Genomic DNA, 13,417 nt, shown 5'->3' with positions numbered 1-13,417 from the left:
CGTTCAAAAGTGGCTTGAAACAACTGCAGTTGTTTGGACAACAACACAGTCATTTTACTGAAACCATTTTGCGTTAGAAAGGTAAATGAAGAACGCTAGATAATGTATAATATTAATATGGCGTGCTAATAGCTAGTCTCGCGTAAATTGTGAAACGTTTGTGAGTGTTATTTTTCTGTGGTTATAGGGCATCGACACGAGGGACGAAAGATTGATTTAGCTTTCCTCTTTCTTTACATAGATTATCTTAAACGCGAAAATGTCCAAACACCCCGAAAAAACTCCCGGTGTAAAAATTGAAAAGATGGAGTTTATTAAAGGGAAGAGCGAAGACACGAGCGGTCCAGAACAATGGAGAGTGAAAAATGAAGAAACCGAGGTACAAATAGGTTGGTGTCCATTCTTGATTATTTTTATTTTTTTTATGACAGCCGAGAAACATTATTTAACAAAGCGTCACGCAGGTCATCAGATTTGGTCGCTCTAGTCTAGTTAGAAATCTTTATGGAATAAATGAAATTAATTAAACCAGTAAAACAGTCTGACCCTGGTAGAGAAAGTTGAAATTGAAAATACATGTACATTTTTAACGGTTGGTTTGCCACGACTGGTCTGTAACCAAAATATTCATCCACTATACATACAGTCATACTATACACTGTCTGTCAGTAATGTCATTTGTTAAGTCGTAAATACTGACACATGTTTTTAAAAGCAGGCCTCTAATTCTACTAAAAATCGACTTTTTCTTTAACTACTTCATCACGATCTACCCATGTCAGTTTTGAACTCTGATATTGAAAAACAGGCCATGGAGCAAATCAAAATAAAACTGTGCAATAATGATATTATAACCATAACTAATTTACACCAATACAGGCAAGCAACATACAGTTAACGTATCATTTTCACCATCTTAGACAGAAAATTTGCACTAATGTGACCACGGGCACTGAGAAACGGCGGCTAACTTTTCATAAACAGGGCAGTGACATCTGAATGCAAGTCTCATGCGGTCCACAAGCGGTTCTGTGCTTAGAAATAATTATTTTCATGTAAGAAAATGCAGACTCGCATAATTATATAGGTTGATCCAAATAATGCAGACAGGTAAAAGGCACATCTTCTTATATTAGGATACTTCTCCTTCAACAAAAGCTCCCAGAACTCCCTCTTGTTCACAGATGATGCCCTAACCTTCATTTCAAGGTCATTTTGCAGTTTGCGAATTTCATTCTCCAAGGTTGTTGAGTCCAAATGAAAGAGCATTCCTACGTTGCAGGTAATTTCACCCATGACTAAGTCTGGGCAAAATGTGAAGCACATGTATGAAGCAACAGGCTCGAGTAATGACAAGTTTTGAAACGTGTGCTTAACTCGGGTGAGAGGTTTTGAACTCCATCCACGTAAAATCCATTGGTGCGGCCGACCATCGCAGAGCTCCATCAGTGGTAATTGAAAACTGGCAGTTCTGTCTTGTTTACAAACTTCTTAAACATCTGTAATATATCTTCGCCCGCGTGTATCATTTCAGTGGCAAAACTGTCCTCAAATACCATTCTAAAACAAATACACAGCTGTGCCACATTGACCATATCAGTTCATTTATCAAAGTGCAGGGAAAAACACTCACATGCTGTAATGTCCTTTTTCAGTTGAACCTCAATGTCTTTTGATGTCTTTCGCCATCGCATCACATCTCCTTGTTTCAGTGTTTCTTGACAACTGAACGTTTGTTATTGCAGCAATGATTTCATCTTTGTTTTTAAAACTTCCAAAGAGTGAATCCACTGCCTCAGTGAAGGCCTCTTTGACAACCTCTATATCACTGAATGATTTTTTGTGTTTAGCCTAGACATGGCTCACACGGAATGATGCGATGGTCGCTGCTTTCTCTTTAGTTACTGTGACTTCAAATCCTTTACCTTTCTTTCCATAACTCACTTTTAGGAAAATGGCCATAATATGTTTTGTGAGTTGTTTTGAAGTGTCGTTCAACATTGACTTTTTTTGGAAAAACACTAGCATTGCAAATTAAACAGACACATTTCGAATGCGAAAATACAAAAAAATTATCCTCCTCTCATTCCTTGTGGTAATGGTAAGTTTTCAGCCTCTTTGCTACACTCATTTTTATTTAATCACTACCTATTAAGAAGTTATAAAATGATTAAATTGTTGGCAATGAATGCATCAAGCTTGTGTGTTCTGGTCTCCTTTGGTGCAATTTTTCACATTCACACATCAAATCAAATCAAATCACTTTATTGTCACACAGCCATATACACAAGTGCAATGGTGTGTGAAATTCTTGGGTACAGTTCCGATCAACATAGCAGTCGTGACAGTGATGAGACTTATACCAATTTACAATAACATCAAATTAACACAGCACAATTTAAACATCTGATATACACATAATTACACTCAACAATATACAAATAATAACATACACTGTACAGTATACAATACGCACTATATAGATACACATTATTCAATAAAAATAAAAATATATAAAAAAGTATATACAGGTGCATCTCAATAAATTAGAATGTTGTGGAAAAGTTCATTTATTTCAGTAATTCAACTCAAATTGTGAAACTCGTGTATTAAATAAATTCAGTGCACACAGACTGAAGTAGTTTAAGTCTTTGGTTCTTTTAATTGTGATGATTTTGGCTCACATTTAACAAAAACCCACCAATTCACTCTCTCAAAAAATTAGAATATGGTGACATGCCAATCAGCTAATCAACTCAAAACACCTGCAAAGGTTTCCTGAGCCTTCAAAATGGTCTCTCAGTTTGGTTCACTAGGCTACACAATCATGGGGAAGACTGCTGATCTGACAGTTGTCCAGAAGACAATCATTGACACCCTTCACAAGGAGGGTAAGCCACAAACATTCATTGCCAAAGAAGCTGGTTGTTCACAGAGTGCTGTATCCAAGCATGTTAACGGAAAGTTGAGTGGAAGGAAAAAGTGTGGAAGAAAAAGATGCACAACCAACTGAGAGAACCGCAGCCTTATGAGGATTGTCAAGCAAAATCGATTCAAGAATTTGGGTGAACTTCACAAGGAATGGACTGAGGCTGGGGTCAAGGCATCAAGAGCCACCACACACAGACGTGTCAAGGAATTTGGCTACAGTTGTCGTATTCCTCTTGTTAAGCCACTCCTGAACCACAGACAACGTCAGAGGCGTCTTACCTGGGCTAAGGAGAAGAAGAACTGGACTGTTGCCCAGTGGTCCAAAGTCCTCTTTTCAGATGAGAGCAAGTTTTGTATTTCATTTGGAAACCAAGGTCCTAGAATCTGGAGGAAGGGTGGAGAAGCTCATAGCCCAAGTTGCTTGAAGTCCAGTGTTAAGTTTCCACAGTCTGTGATGATTTGGGGTGCAATGTCATCTGCTGGTGTTGGTCCACTGTGTTTTTTGAAAACCAAAGTCACTGCACCCGTTTACCAAGAAATTTTGGAGCACTTCATGCTTCCTTCTGCTGACCAGCTTTTTAAAGATGCTGATTTCATTTTCCAGCAGGATTTGGCACCTGCCCACACTGCCAAAAGCACCAAAAGCTGGTTAAATGACCATGGTGTTGGTGTGCTTGACTGGCCAGCAAACTCACCAGACCTGAACCCCATAGAGAATCTATGGGGTATTGTCAAGAGGAAAATGAGAAACAAGAGACTAAAAAATGCAGATGAGCTGAAGGCCACTGTCAAAGAAACCTGGGCTTCCATACCACCTCGGCAGTGCCACAAACTGATCACCTCCATGCCACGCCAAATTGAGGCAGTAATTAAAGCAAAAGGAGCCCCTACCAAGTATTGAGTACATATACAGTAAATGAACATACTTTCCAGAAGGCCAACAATTCACTAAAAATGTTTTTTTTATTGGTCTTATGATGTATTCTAATTTGTTGAGATAGTGAATTGGTGGGTTTTTGTTAAATGTGAGCCAAAATCATCACAATTAAAAGAACCAAAGACTTAAACTACTTCAGTCTGTGTGCATTGAATTTATTTAATACACGAGTTTCACAATTTTAATTGAATTACTGAAATAAATGAACTTTTCCATGACATTCTAATTTATTGAGATGCACCTGTATAGTATATATAGAATGTACAGTATTGTACTGTATTGACATTCAGGCTGTCGGTTGATAGTCAGTTGTTAAGAGAGAATATAATATAATAATAATATAATTTATGACAGTCCGGTGTGAGATATAAGAGTAAGAGTAATAAAGTGCAGTGCTGATGTATTTTGATCGTGGGAGATCAAGAGTTCAGAAGTCTGATTGCTCGGGGGAAGAAGCTGTCATGGAGTCGGCTGGTGCGGGTCCTGATGCTGCGATACCGCCTACCTGATGGTAGCAGTGAGAACAGCCCATGGCTCGGGTGACTGGAGTCTCTGATGATCCTCCGAGCTTTTTTCACACACCACCTTGTATATAATTCCTGGAGGGAGGGAAGCTCACCTCCGATGATGTGTCTGGCAGTTCGCACCACCCTTTGCAGTGCTTTGCAGTTGTGGGCGGTGCTATTGCCGTACCAGGTGGAGATGCAGCCAGTCAGGATGCTCTCTACAGTGCAGGTGTAGAACCGTGTGAGGATGTGGCTGTTCATTCCGAACTTCCTCAGCCATCTCAGGAAGAAGAGGCGCTGATGAGCCTTCTTCACAACGACTTCAGTGTGGATGGACCATGTGAGTTCCTCAGTGATGTGGACACCCAGGAACTTGAAGCTGCTGACTCTCTCCACTGGTGCTCCATTGATGGTGATGGGACTGTGTTCTCTGTCTTTTCTTCTGAAGTCTACCACAAGCTCCTTTGTCTTACTGACGTTGAGGGAGAGGTTGTGCTCCAGACACCAGTGTGTCAGAGTGTGCACCTCCTCTCTGTAGGCTGTTTCATCATTGTCAGTGATCAGACCTACCACCGACGTGTCATCAGCAAACTTAATGATGGTATTGGAGCTATGTGTTGCCACACAGTCATGTGTGTACAAGGAATACAGTAGTGGGCTGAGAACACAGCCCTGCGGGGCTCCAGTGTTGAGGGTAAGTGATGAGGAGATGTTGCTGCCTATTCTAACCACCTGGTGTCTGCTTGACAGGAAGTCCAGGATCCAGCTGCACAGCGAGCTGTTTAAGCCCAGAGCCTGGAGTTTCTCATCTAGCTTGGAGGGCACTATGGTGTTGAATGCTGAGCTGTAGTCTACAAACAACATTCTCACATAAGTGTTCTTTTTTTCCAGGTGGGAGAGAGCAGTGTGTATTGTAGATGCAATGGCATCATCAGTGGAGCGATTGTTGCGGTAAGCAAACTGCAACGGGTCAAGAGAGAGAGGCAGCACAGAGCAGATGTAATCTCTGATTAGTCTCTCAAAGCATTTGCTGATGATGGGGGTCAGAGCAACAGGACGCCAGTCATTTAAGCAAGTTATTTTTGATTGCTTTGGAACAGGCACAATGGTGGATGTTTTAAAGCATGTTGGGACTACAGACAAAGAGAGGGAAAGGTTGAAAATGTCCATAAAAACACCAGCCAGCTGGTTCACGCACGCTCTGATGACACGGCCCGGAATGCCGTCTGGGCCCGCGGCTTTGCGGATATTCACCCGTCGGAAGGATCTGGTTACATCCGCTACAGAGACGGAGAGTGAACTAACCTCTGTAGCTTCAGCCGCGAGAGCTCTCTCTGCGAGGGCGGTGTTATTTCCCTCAAAACGAGCATAAAAAGTATTTAGCTCATCCGGGAGAGAGGCAGCGGTGTTCATGGCGGAGTTTTTAAGTCCGTGATGATGTTAATTCCCTGCCACATGCTTCTAGAGTTGGTGGTGTTAAACTGTCCTTCAATCTTGCTCCTGTACTGGCGTTTTACGGTTCTGATAGTTTTTTGGAGGGCATAACTGGCTTGTTTATGCTCCTCCGTGTTCCCAGAATTAAAAGCGGAGGTCCGCACATTAAGTGCCGCGCGAACATCGTTATTTATCCATGGTTTCTGATTCGGATAGATCCGTATTGTTCTGGTCGGAACAACGTCCTCCATGCACTTTTTGATGAAACACATTGCACTATCAGTGTAAAGCTTGATGTCATCATCAGAGGCGGACCGGAACATCTCCCAGTCCGTGTGATCAAAACAGTCTTGTAGCATGGAATCTGATTGATCCGACCAACACTGGATCGTTCTGAGGGTGGGTGCTTCCTGTTTCAGTTTCTGCCTGTAAGCGGGCAGAAGCAGAATGGAAGAGTGGTCCGATTTGCCAAATGGGGGGCGGGGGAGGGATTTGTAGCCATCCCGGAAGGGAGAGTAGCAATGGTCCAAAACCCGGTCCCCTCGTGTGTTGAAACTAATGTGCTGGTGGTATTTTGGTGCGACTGGCTTTATTAAAGTCCCCAGTCACAATAAACGCGGCCTCAGGATGCGCGGTTTCCTGCTCACTTATACTCCCATACAGTTCCTTGAGTGCCCGGTCTGTGTCGGCTTGTGGGAGAATGTACACAGCTGTGATAATGACCGCTGTGAATTCCCTCGGTAGCCAGAATGGTCGACACAGAAGCATAAGAAATTCCAGATCAGGAGAGCAGAAAGACTTGATAGAATGTACATTCCTCTGATCACACCAGGATTTGTTGATCATAAAACATACACCACCTCCTCTGCTTTTACCTGAGAGGTCTTTCGCTCTGTCCGCTCGGCACACGGAGAACCCCGCGGGTTCAATGGCTGAGTCTGCAATCTCCGCAGACATCCAAGTTTCCGTAAGGCAGATAATGCAGCAGTCCCTTGTATCTCGTTGGAAAGAGATCCGCGCTTTCAGCTCGCAGAGCTTGTTATCCAGAGAGTGAAGTCGTGAAAGGAACTACTCAAGGAGTGGGCAGTTTTGACATCAAAATGACAAATCTGTATGGCTGTGAGGTCCATTTAATTTGAGGGTCAGGGAAATGGGATGAAAAATCTTATTACATAACTAATTGCAACATTATTTTTGGAGAAAGTAACATTGTCCAACATTATAGTGGATACACGGGGAGAAAATTAAATGATTACAATGTGTAGGAAATTGCCCCTCTATATTTTTGGCAAACCATCTTGCAATTGACTGACAAGGAAAATGCAATCAATAGGTAGATCAAGATCTACCAGTTGGGCACTGCTGAAATCTGTAGGGCAAAGAATCTGATGTTACCCACAACAGTTTACATGATGAAAAAAGACTAGTTAGTATTCATTAACAGATGTGCTACTCACCTTCTGCGTGGGCATGTTGAAGCATCTGCAGGCCGACTAGGCGAGTGACCGGTTTGCCGTCTTCTAGAAAGCGCACGTAAACTCTTTACTGGAGATGTCTGTATCCCTGTCAACAAGAACAGACAAGTAGCATGCCACTTCAATGGTTTCATTAAGTTCATCTCTGATGTTTTCGCAGATCTGGGCTATCTTCTCCGCACATCTGACATCATTGTCGGATGTAGGGTTGATATCCACTCCCTTTTTCTTCTAGAGTTTTATTAGCTGTCCAAATTTTCAAATTTGACAGCTAACTTCTTTTGCAATTAAATTTGTAGCTGTCGATAGGCTTCTTCACTGGAAAGTCTTATTTGCCTGCTGGTGGCTGCATGTATTGTTCAGGGATTATTAGATTGCAACCTGTTAATAAAAATCTCCTTGTAACGTAAATTACGTTTGGGAAATGTTTTGCTTTACCAGTGTGTCTCATTTGAGGTTTGGATTTCCACACACAAACAGCATAGACCCTGGTAATTCCGCACCGGCTTCTTTGCAGTATTTGGAAAGCACAACACCTTTGTCTTGCTCTTATTATAGCCACAGAAAAGCTTCTAGCCATTTTTTTCTGAACTTATATTGTTTACCTGTAATTGAAAGTTTCTGTTTCTTACAGGACATAATAGCCTCAACTTGTTCTTGGCAGAACTTTTCAAGTACTTTTATTCAGGCTGACTTGATAGGATGCTGTCATCACACAGAGTTTTGGTGGTGGCACATTGTTTTATATTTTGTGATAGACACTTGGCAGATGCGGTGGTATTATGTATTATTCATGAGCTTTGATCGGGTGGCAGAAGTCACTTGGTGCGCCCAAATAATTTCTTACATTCGCACACTGTAATTTCATTCACAAATGCAGTTTCTAAGAAGCCCCAGGCCACCTCAAAATAGAAGTGTACATTTATGATTGTCATGTCAATAGTTTGTCATTCGGTTGGTAACAAAAACATTTGTAACTTCTTTGTTGATTGCTTTTTTTTAATCATTATCACTTTAATTTATACATTTTAATATGACAGATGATTAATGGAATGATTGTACACATAAAATAGCTAACATTTAAGAAGTAAAACCTGTGATATGGCTGATGTGGTTTCATTGAAAGACCCTTAATTATTTTCAAATGACATTTTACAGCCTCAGTGACAATGCAGGTAGGTTTATAAGTTTAGAATGTGTATAAACGTTGGTAAGATTAAAATAGTAGGCCTACAATAAAACTGTAAACAAAAAACACGAAGAAATTCAGTAATGATAGGGAGGAAATAATATGCAGCAATATAACAACAATTAGGCCTACAAATCATAAGCCATTTTCCTAAACGTTTCTACTTAATGGAATAGTTCACCCAAAAATGAAAATTTTCTCATCATTTACTCACCCTCATACCATCCTAGATGTGCATGACTTACTTTCTTCTTCAGAACACAAAGATATTTAGAAGAATATCTCAGCTCTGTAGGTCCTTACAATGCAAGTGAATGGTGACCAAAACTCAAAAAGCTCAAAGGCAGCATAAAAGTAATCCATATGACTCCAGTGGTTAAATCCAAGTCTTGGAGTGATCCAATTGGTTTAAGGCAATATAAAGGATGGCAGAATGGAGCATTCAATCATTCATTCAATAATAATAAAAAAAGTAATTTAAAGCAGAAAGAGAAGGTGTGCTTGCAGTGATAAATGATAACCAACTTGCAGAAGAAGAGTTTTTAATCTTGTACTATATCAGTTTTTTTTTTAATCCAAAATCTATTCTATGCAACTGCGGGTAATAAATGTAACACAAGTTTTGCAGAGGAGGCTACTAACTGTACTGTGCTTGGCATCATCTCTTAACATAAAAACTCAAAACATAACATTTACTTTCCTAATCTGTCACGTAGTATAGACTTCACCTACGGCAAAGTAGAAATGACAGTTACTAGGCCTGTCAGGATAATTACGTTATCGAATTATCGTAAGACATACTGTATGGACATGACCTCAATAATTTTTACTGACCTCGATATTGCCCATTGTGTTTGCATGCATGTTTGTTTATATAAGAATGAATGTCACCAACATTTTAGTCAGTCGCGCTGCATCTGGGCTCTCGTCCGTGTCGGAGGCGGGGCTTAGGCAGCTCCTCCACACACACATTCCAGAGTCTTCCATGGCTCCGACCGCTCCCCCAGAGACTATTTCCCCAGCGGCTCCGCCGCCTGACCCAGTCCCTGTCATGCGGCCACCTTCCAGGCCTCCTGACCCTGTCTTGGCCCTGCGGGCGCCTCCCAGGCCTCCTGACCCTGTCTCGGCCCTGCGGCCGCCTCCAAGGCCTCCTGACCCTGTCTCGGTCCTGCAGCCGCCTTCCAGGACTCCTGACCCAGTCCCCACCTTGAAGTCATCTCCTTGGTTTCCTGGCCGTCTTCCTGATCTGCTCTGGTCTCCTTGGTCTCCTGGCCATCCGCCTGATCTGCTCTGGTCTCCCTGGTCTCCTGGCCATCCGCCTGATCTGCTCTGGTCTCCTTGGTCTCCTGGCTGTCCGCCTGATCTGCCCTTGTCTCCCTGGTCTCCTGGCCATCCACCTGATCTGCTCTGGTCTCCTGGCCGTCCACCTGATCTGCTCTGGTCTCCCTGGTCTCCTGGCCATCCGCCTGATCTGCTCTGGTCTCCCTGGCCTCCTGGCCGCCCGCCTGATCTGCTCTGGTCTACTTGGTCCTCCAAGCCTGCAGCGTCGCTCTGGCTCTCCATCCCTCCAGCTCTGCCTTGGTTTCAAACTTCGCTGACTTTGCCTTGTTCCTCTGCTCCCCTTGCCCCTTGTGCCCCCCTGAACTACCTGTTTTCCCCCACACTCCATGGACAGTTTTTGTTTTGTTTTTTGGAGCGTCTGGAATCCGCTCCTTAAAAGGGGGGCTCTGTCACATATTCCCTGTTTTTGTGTTGAATTTTATGTTGAAATTCTTGTTTAGTTCCTGTTTCATGTTAGTTTGTAGTCCCTTGTTTGCCCCCATGTATTTAAGCCCTTGTTTTCCCCTGGTTTCTTTGTCAGTCTTCACATGTGTTGTCTTGTTCTGTGCTTGGTTTTCTGTGTTTTTGTTTCATTCTGTTCTGAGTTACTTTGTTTATTTTTGGTTTCCATTAAAAGCTGCATTTAGATCCTCATTCCACGTCTGCCTCGTTATAGCTATGATATTTAGTTATTTTTCAATATTTTTTATTTTATTTTATTTTATTTAGCTTTTTATCTTCTATTTATCTTTCATTGTGGCTCTCTTTGACATTTTGGCCTGTCATATGTTCTGTGTTCAACAGATCCGGTCCATGTTCAATGGAAATTATTTATTGTTAGAACAAAAACTTATGTAACATTTTGCACATTTTAAAAACATAATTCCTGAGCAAAACAGTGATCTGATTTCAAAATAAGGTAAGTGGCAAAATATCATAGTTTTCGGCCAATATTTATTTATTTATTTTTTTTTAAATCGGCATCGGCCAAAAATTTCCATATTGGTGCATCCCTAGTAAAAATGTAGTAGGCCATACAAAATGAATGTTTTAAACAATACAGCGAGGTAAAAGTAAAAAAGCAGCTATTTCTGTGTCATTAATTGAACTCAACCTAAACATATTTAAACAATTTAAACCATTAGTTTAAATCATACTATTACCAGGAATAATTTCCATCATCTGTGCAGGAGCTTGTAGTGATCATTGTGCAACTTGTCTTTCCACATCTTTACCCTGTGATCTTTGTTTGTGAGTTTTTCTTTACTGTACTTGTAAACACTAAATAATAACAGTACAAGAAATAATAAAAGCAACATGGTCTACCTGAATGTAATATTGTAATAGGCCTATTATATGTGAAGTGCCGATACTTGGTCTCGTGTAAATGGCGAAACATTTGTGAGTGTTTTTTTCTCTGATTAAAGCAGATCAACATGAGAGACGAAGGATTGATTTTGCTTTTCTCTTTCTTTCCATCGATTATCAACATCTTCAATGCGATGATGACACATTTCCAAACAAGCAGGAAAAACTCCCGGTGTAAAAACGGAAAAGATGGATATTATTAAAGTGAAGAGCGAAGACACGAGCGGTCCAGAACAATGGAGAGTGAAAAATGAAGAAACCGAGGTACAAATAGGTTGGTGTCCATTCTTGATTATTTAAATTTTTTTATGACTGCTGAGAAACATTATTTAACAAAGCGTCACGCAGATTTGGTTGTTGTAGTTAGAAATAATGAAAGCATAAAATAACTTAAACCAATAAAACAGTCAGATGTATAAAGGCATTCATTTAGGGCTGCCGTAAGTGACATTAGCACATCAAAGATCACATTAAAATATTTTACATTAAAATATTGAGGTTCATTTGTATTTCTTCTTTCACCCGATCTTGAATAGTTTTTTTTTTTTTTTTTTTTTTTTTAGACTTGATGGCAGTGAAAGAGGAAAATCAAGAACTGAATGAAGTGGAGGAGAAACATCAGTATCAGGAACCTGATAATGTCACAACTGGACAAAAATCTTTTAGTTGTTCACAGACTAAAATTAATTTTCTACATAAAAGACAAGCCAGAAAACCTTATACCTGCCCTCAGTGTGGAAAAAGTTTCACACGTAAAATAACCCTTCAGCATCACTTAGTAATAATTCACACTGGCAAGAGACCTTTCACATGTGATCAGTGTGGAAAGAGTTTCAAACAAATTGGACATCTTAAGATTCACACAAGAATTCACACTGGAGAGAGGCCTTACACATGCCTTCAGTGTGGGAAGAGTTTCATACATCTGGAAAGCCTAAAAAGTCATAGGAAAATTCATTCTGGAGAGAAATCGTACCAATGTTCTGAGTGTGGCAAGAGATTTGCAGACTCATGGAATATGAAAAATCATCAGCGCTCTCACTCGGGAGAAAGGCCATTTTACTGCGATCATTGCGGTAAAACATTCATTTTGTCATCGCATTTAAAGAGACACTTGAAACTTCATGCAGATGAGAAGCCTTACTTGTGTTCCTTTTGTGGGAAGAGTTTTGTATGGCTGGACTGTTTTAAAGAGCATCAGTTAATGCATATCGGTGTTAGAGCTCATGTGTGCTCTGAATGTGGGAAAGCATTTACTACATCAAGTTACTTAAAAGTGCACCGAAGAGTTCATACTGGAGAGAAACCTTACAAGTGTTCATACTGTGAAAAGAATTTCACTCAGTCTTCAGGCCTGAAAGCACATGAAAGAGTGCATACTGGAGAGAGGCCGTACCTCTGCCCTTCATGTGGGAAGACTTTCATCCGAAATGGTCATCTAAGAGAACACTTAAAAAAGGCTTGCCAAAAGTTGTCACCGTGAGAATCTTCATTTTAAATATTTGGAATTCAGATGAAACCAAATATTGATTTATTTATTTAAAAAAAAAAATTTATCCCCTTTTTCTCCCCAATTTGGAATGCCCAATTCCCACTACATAGTAGGTCCTCGTGGTGGCACGGTTACTCACCTCAATCCGGGTGGCGGAGGACACGTCTCAGTCATATCACGTGGCTCGCCATGCATGACACTGCAGAGACTCACAGCATTGAGAGCGAGAACCCCTAATCTCGACCACGTAATGGCGCCGCCCATGGAGAAGTCAGGAAAAAGGTGGATAAACAAGGCTTCAGTAAGCACGCACGCATTGATAACATTTTGCGCGTGCACTCAGTCACTTTAAACATGCACGCGCTTAGTCTCTCTTGCTCGTCACTGCTATAGCGCGAATCAACAGTGTCGGGTGACAAACTAACTCAACAGAGATATATGCTCGTCGCAAACAGTAATAACAGGGAAAAAAGGGTAATCCTGCAATAACGTAGTTGAGATGTAGTTGCACGATCAGTTTTAGGGCAGAAGAATAATAAAAATAAAAATCTTAGCAATTACCCTTGGGTTTCAGCACTTCGTGCTTGAACCCCTAATAACAGACTGATGTTGCCATCATTTAACAAATGCCCCTGTGCACATTTAATGTAATTAAAAATAATAAAATTGGACTTTACCAGAAGGGCCACTTTTCTCTTTTAAACAGCATTTTAAGTGCTGTTTGAATTGCAGCATTACACACAAAACTCAGTGGCTGATTGTTTG

The 13,417-nt window shown here is 41.0% G+C and overlaps 2 protein-coding genes across 3 annotated transcripts in view; one reads left to right on the top strand and one right to left on the bottom strand.

The window, feature by feature from the left end:
* LOC127442933 (uncharacterized) overlaps positions 1–13,417 on the bottom strand; it is a 235,004-nt gene that overhangs the window by 101,969 nt on the left and 119,618 nt on the right. The gene's annotated exons all lie outside the window — the stretch shown is intronic.
* LOC127442864 (gastrula zinc finger protein XlCGF57.1-like) overlaps positions 1–13,417 on the top strand; it is a 50,588-nt gene that overhangs the window by 35,581 nt on the left and 1,590 nt on the right. Inside the window, exons 3-5 of one of the 2 annotated variants that reach the window (XM_051701141.1) lie at positions 11,321–11,434; positions 11,724–12,639; positions 12,763–12,934. In XM_051701141.1, coding sequence (XP_051557101.1) covers positions 11,321–11,434; positions 11,724–12,639; positions 12,763–12,889 — 1,157 coding nt within the window. In that variant the 3' untranslated portion in view covers positions 12,890–12,934. Of the gene's footprint in view, positions 1–11,320; positions 11,435–11,723; positions 12,640–12,762; positions 12,935–13,417 lie in introns of those variants that run through there. The other variant, XM_051701142.1, reaches the window with a different exon arrangement.

This window comes from Myxocyprinus asiaticus, chromosome 6 (assembly GCF_019703515.2).
Source record: "Myxocyprinus asiaticus isolate MX2 ecotype Aquarium Trade chromosome 6, UBuf_Myxa_2, whole genome shotgun sequence".
NCBI classification, from domain to species: domain Eukaryota; kingdom Metazoa; phylum Chordata; class Actinopteri; order Cypriniformes; family Catostomidae; genus Myxocyprinus; species Myxocyprinus asiaticus.
The sequence above is the reverse complement of the archived record's forward strand: the minus strand, read 5'-3'. Positions and strand labels throughout refer to the sequence as shown.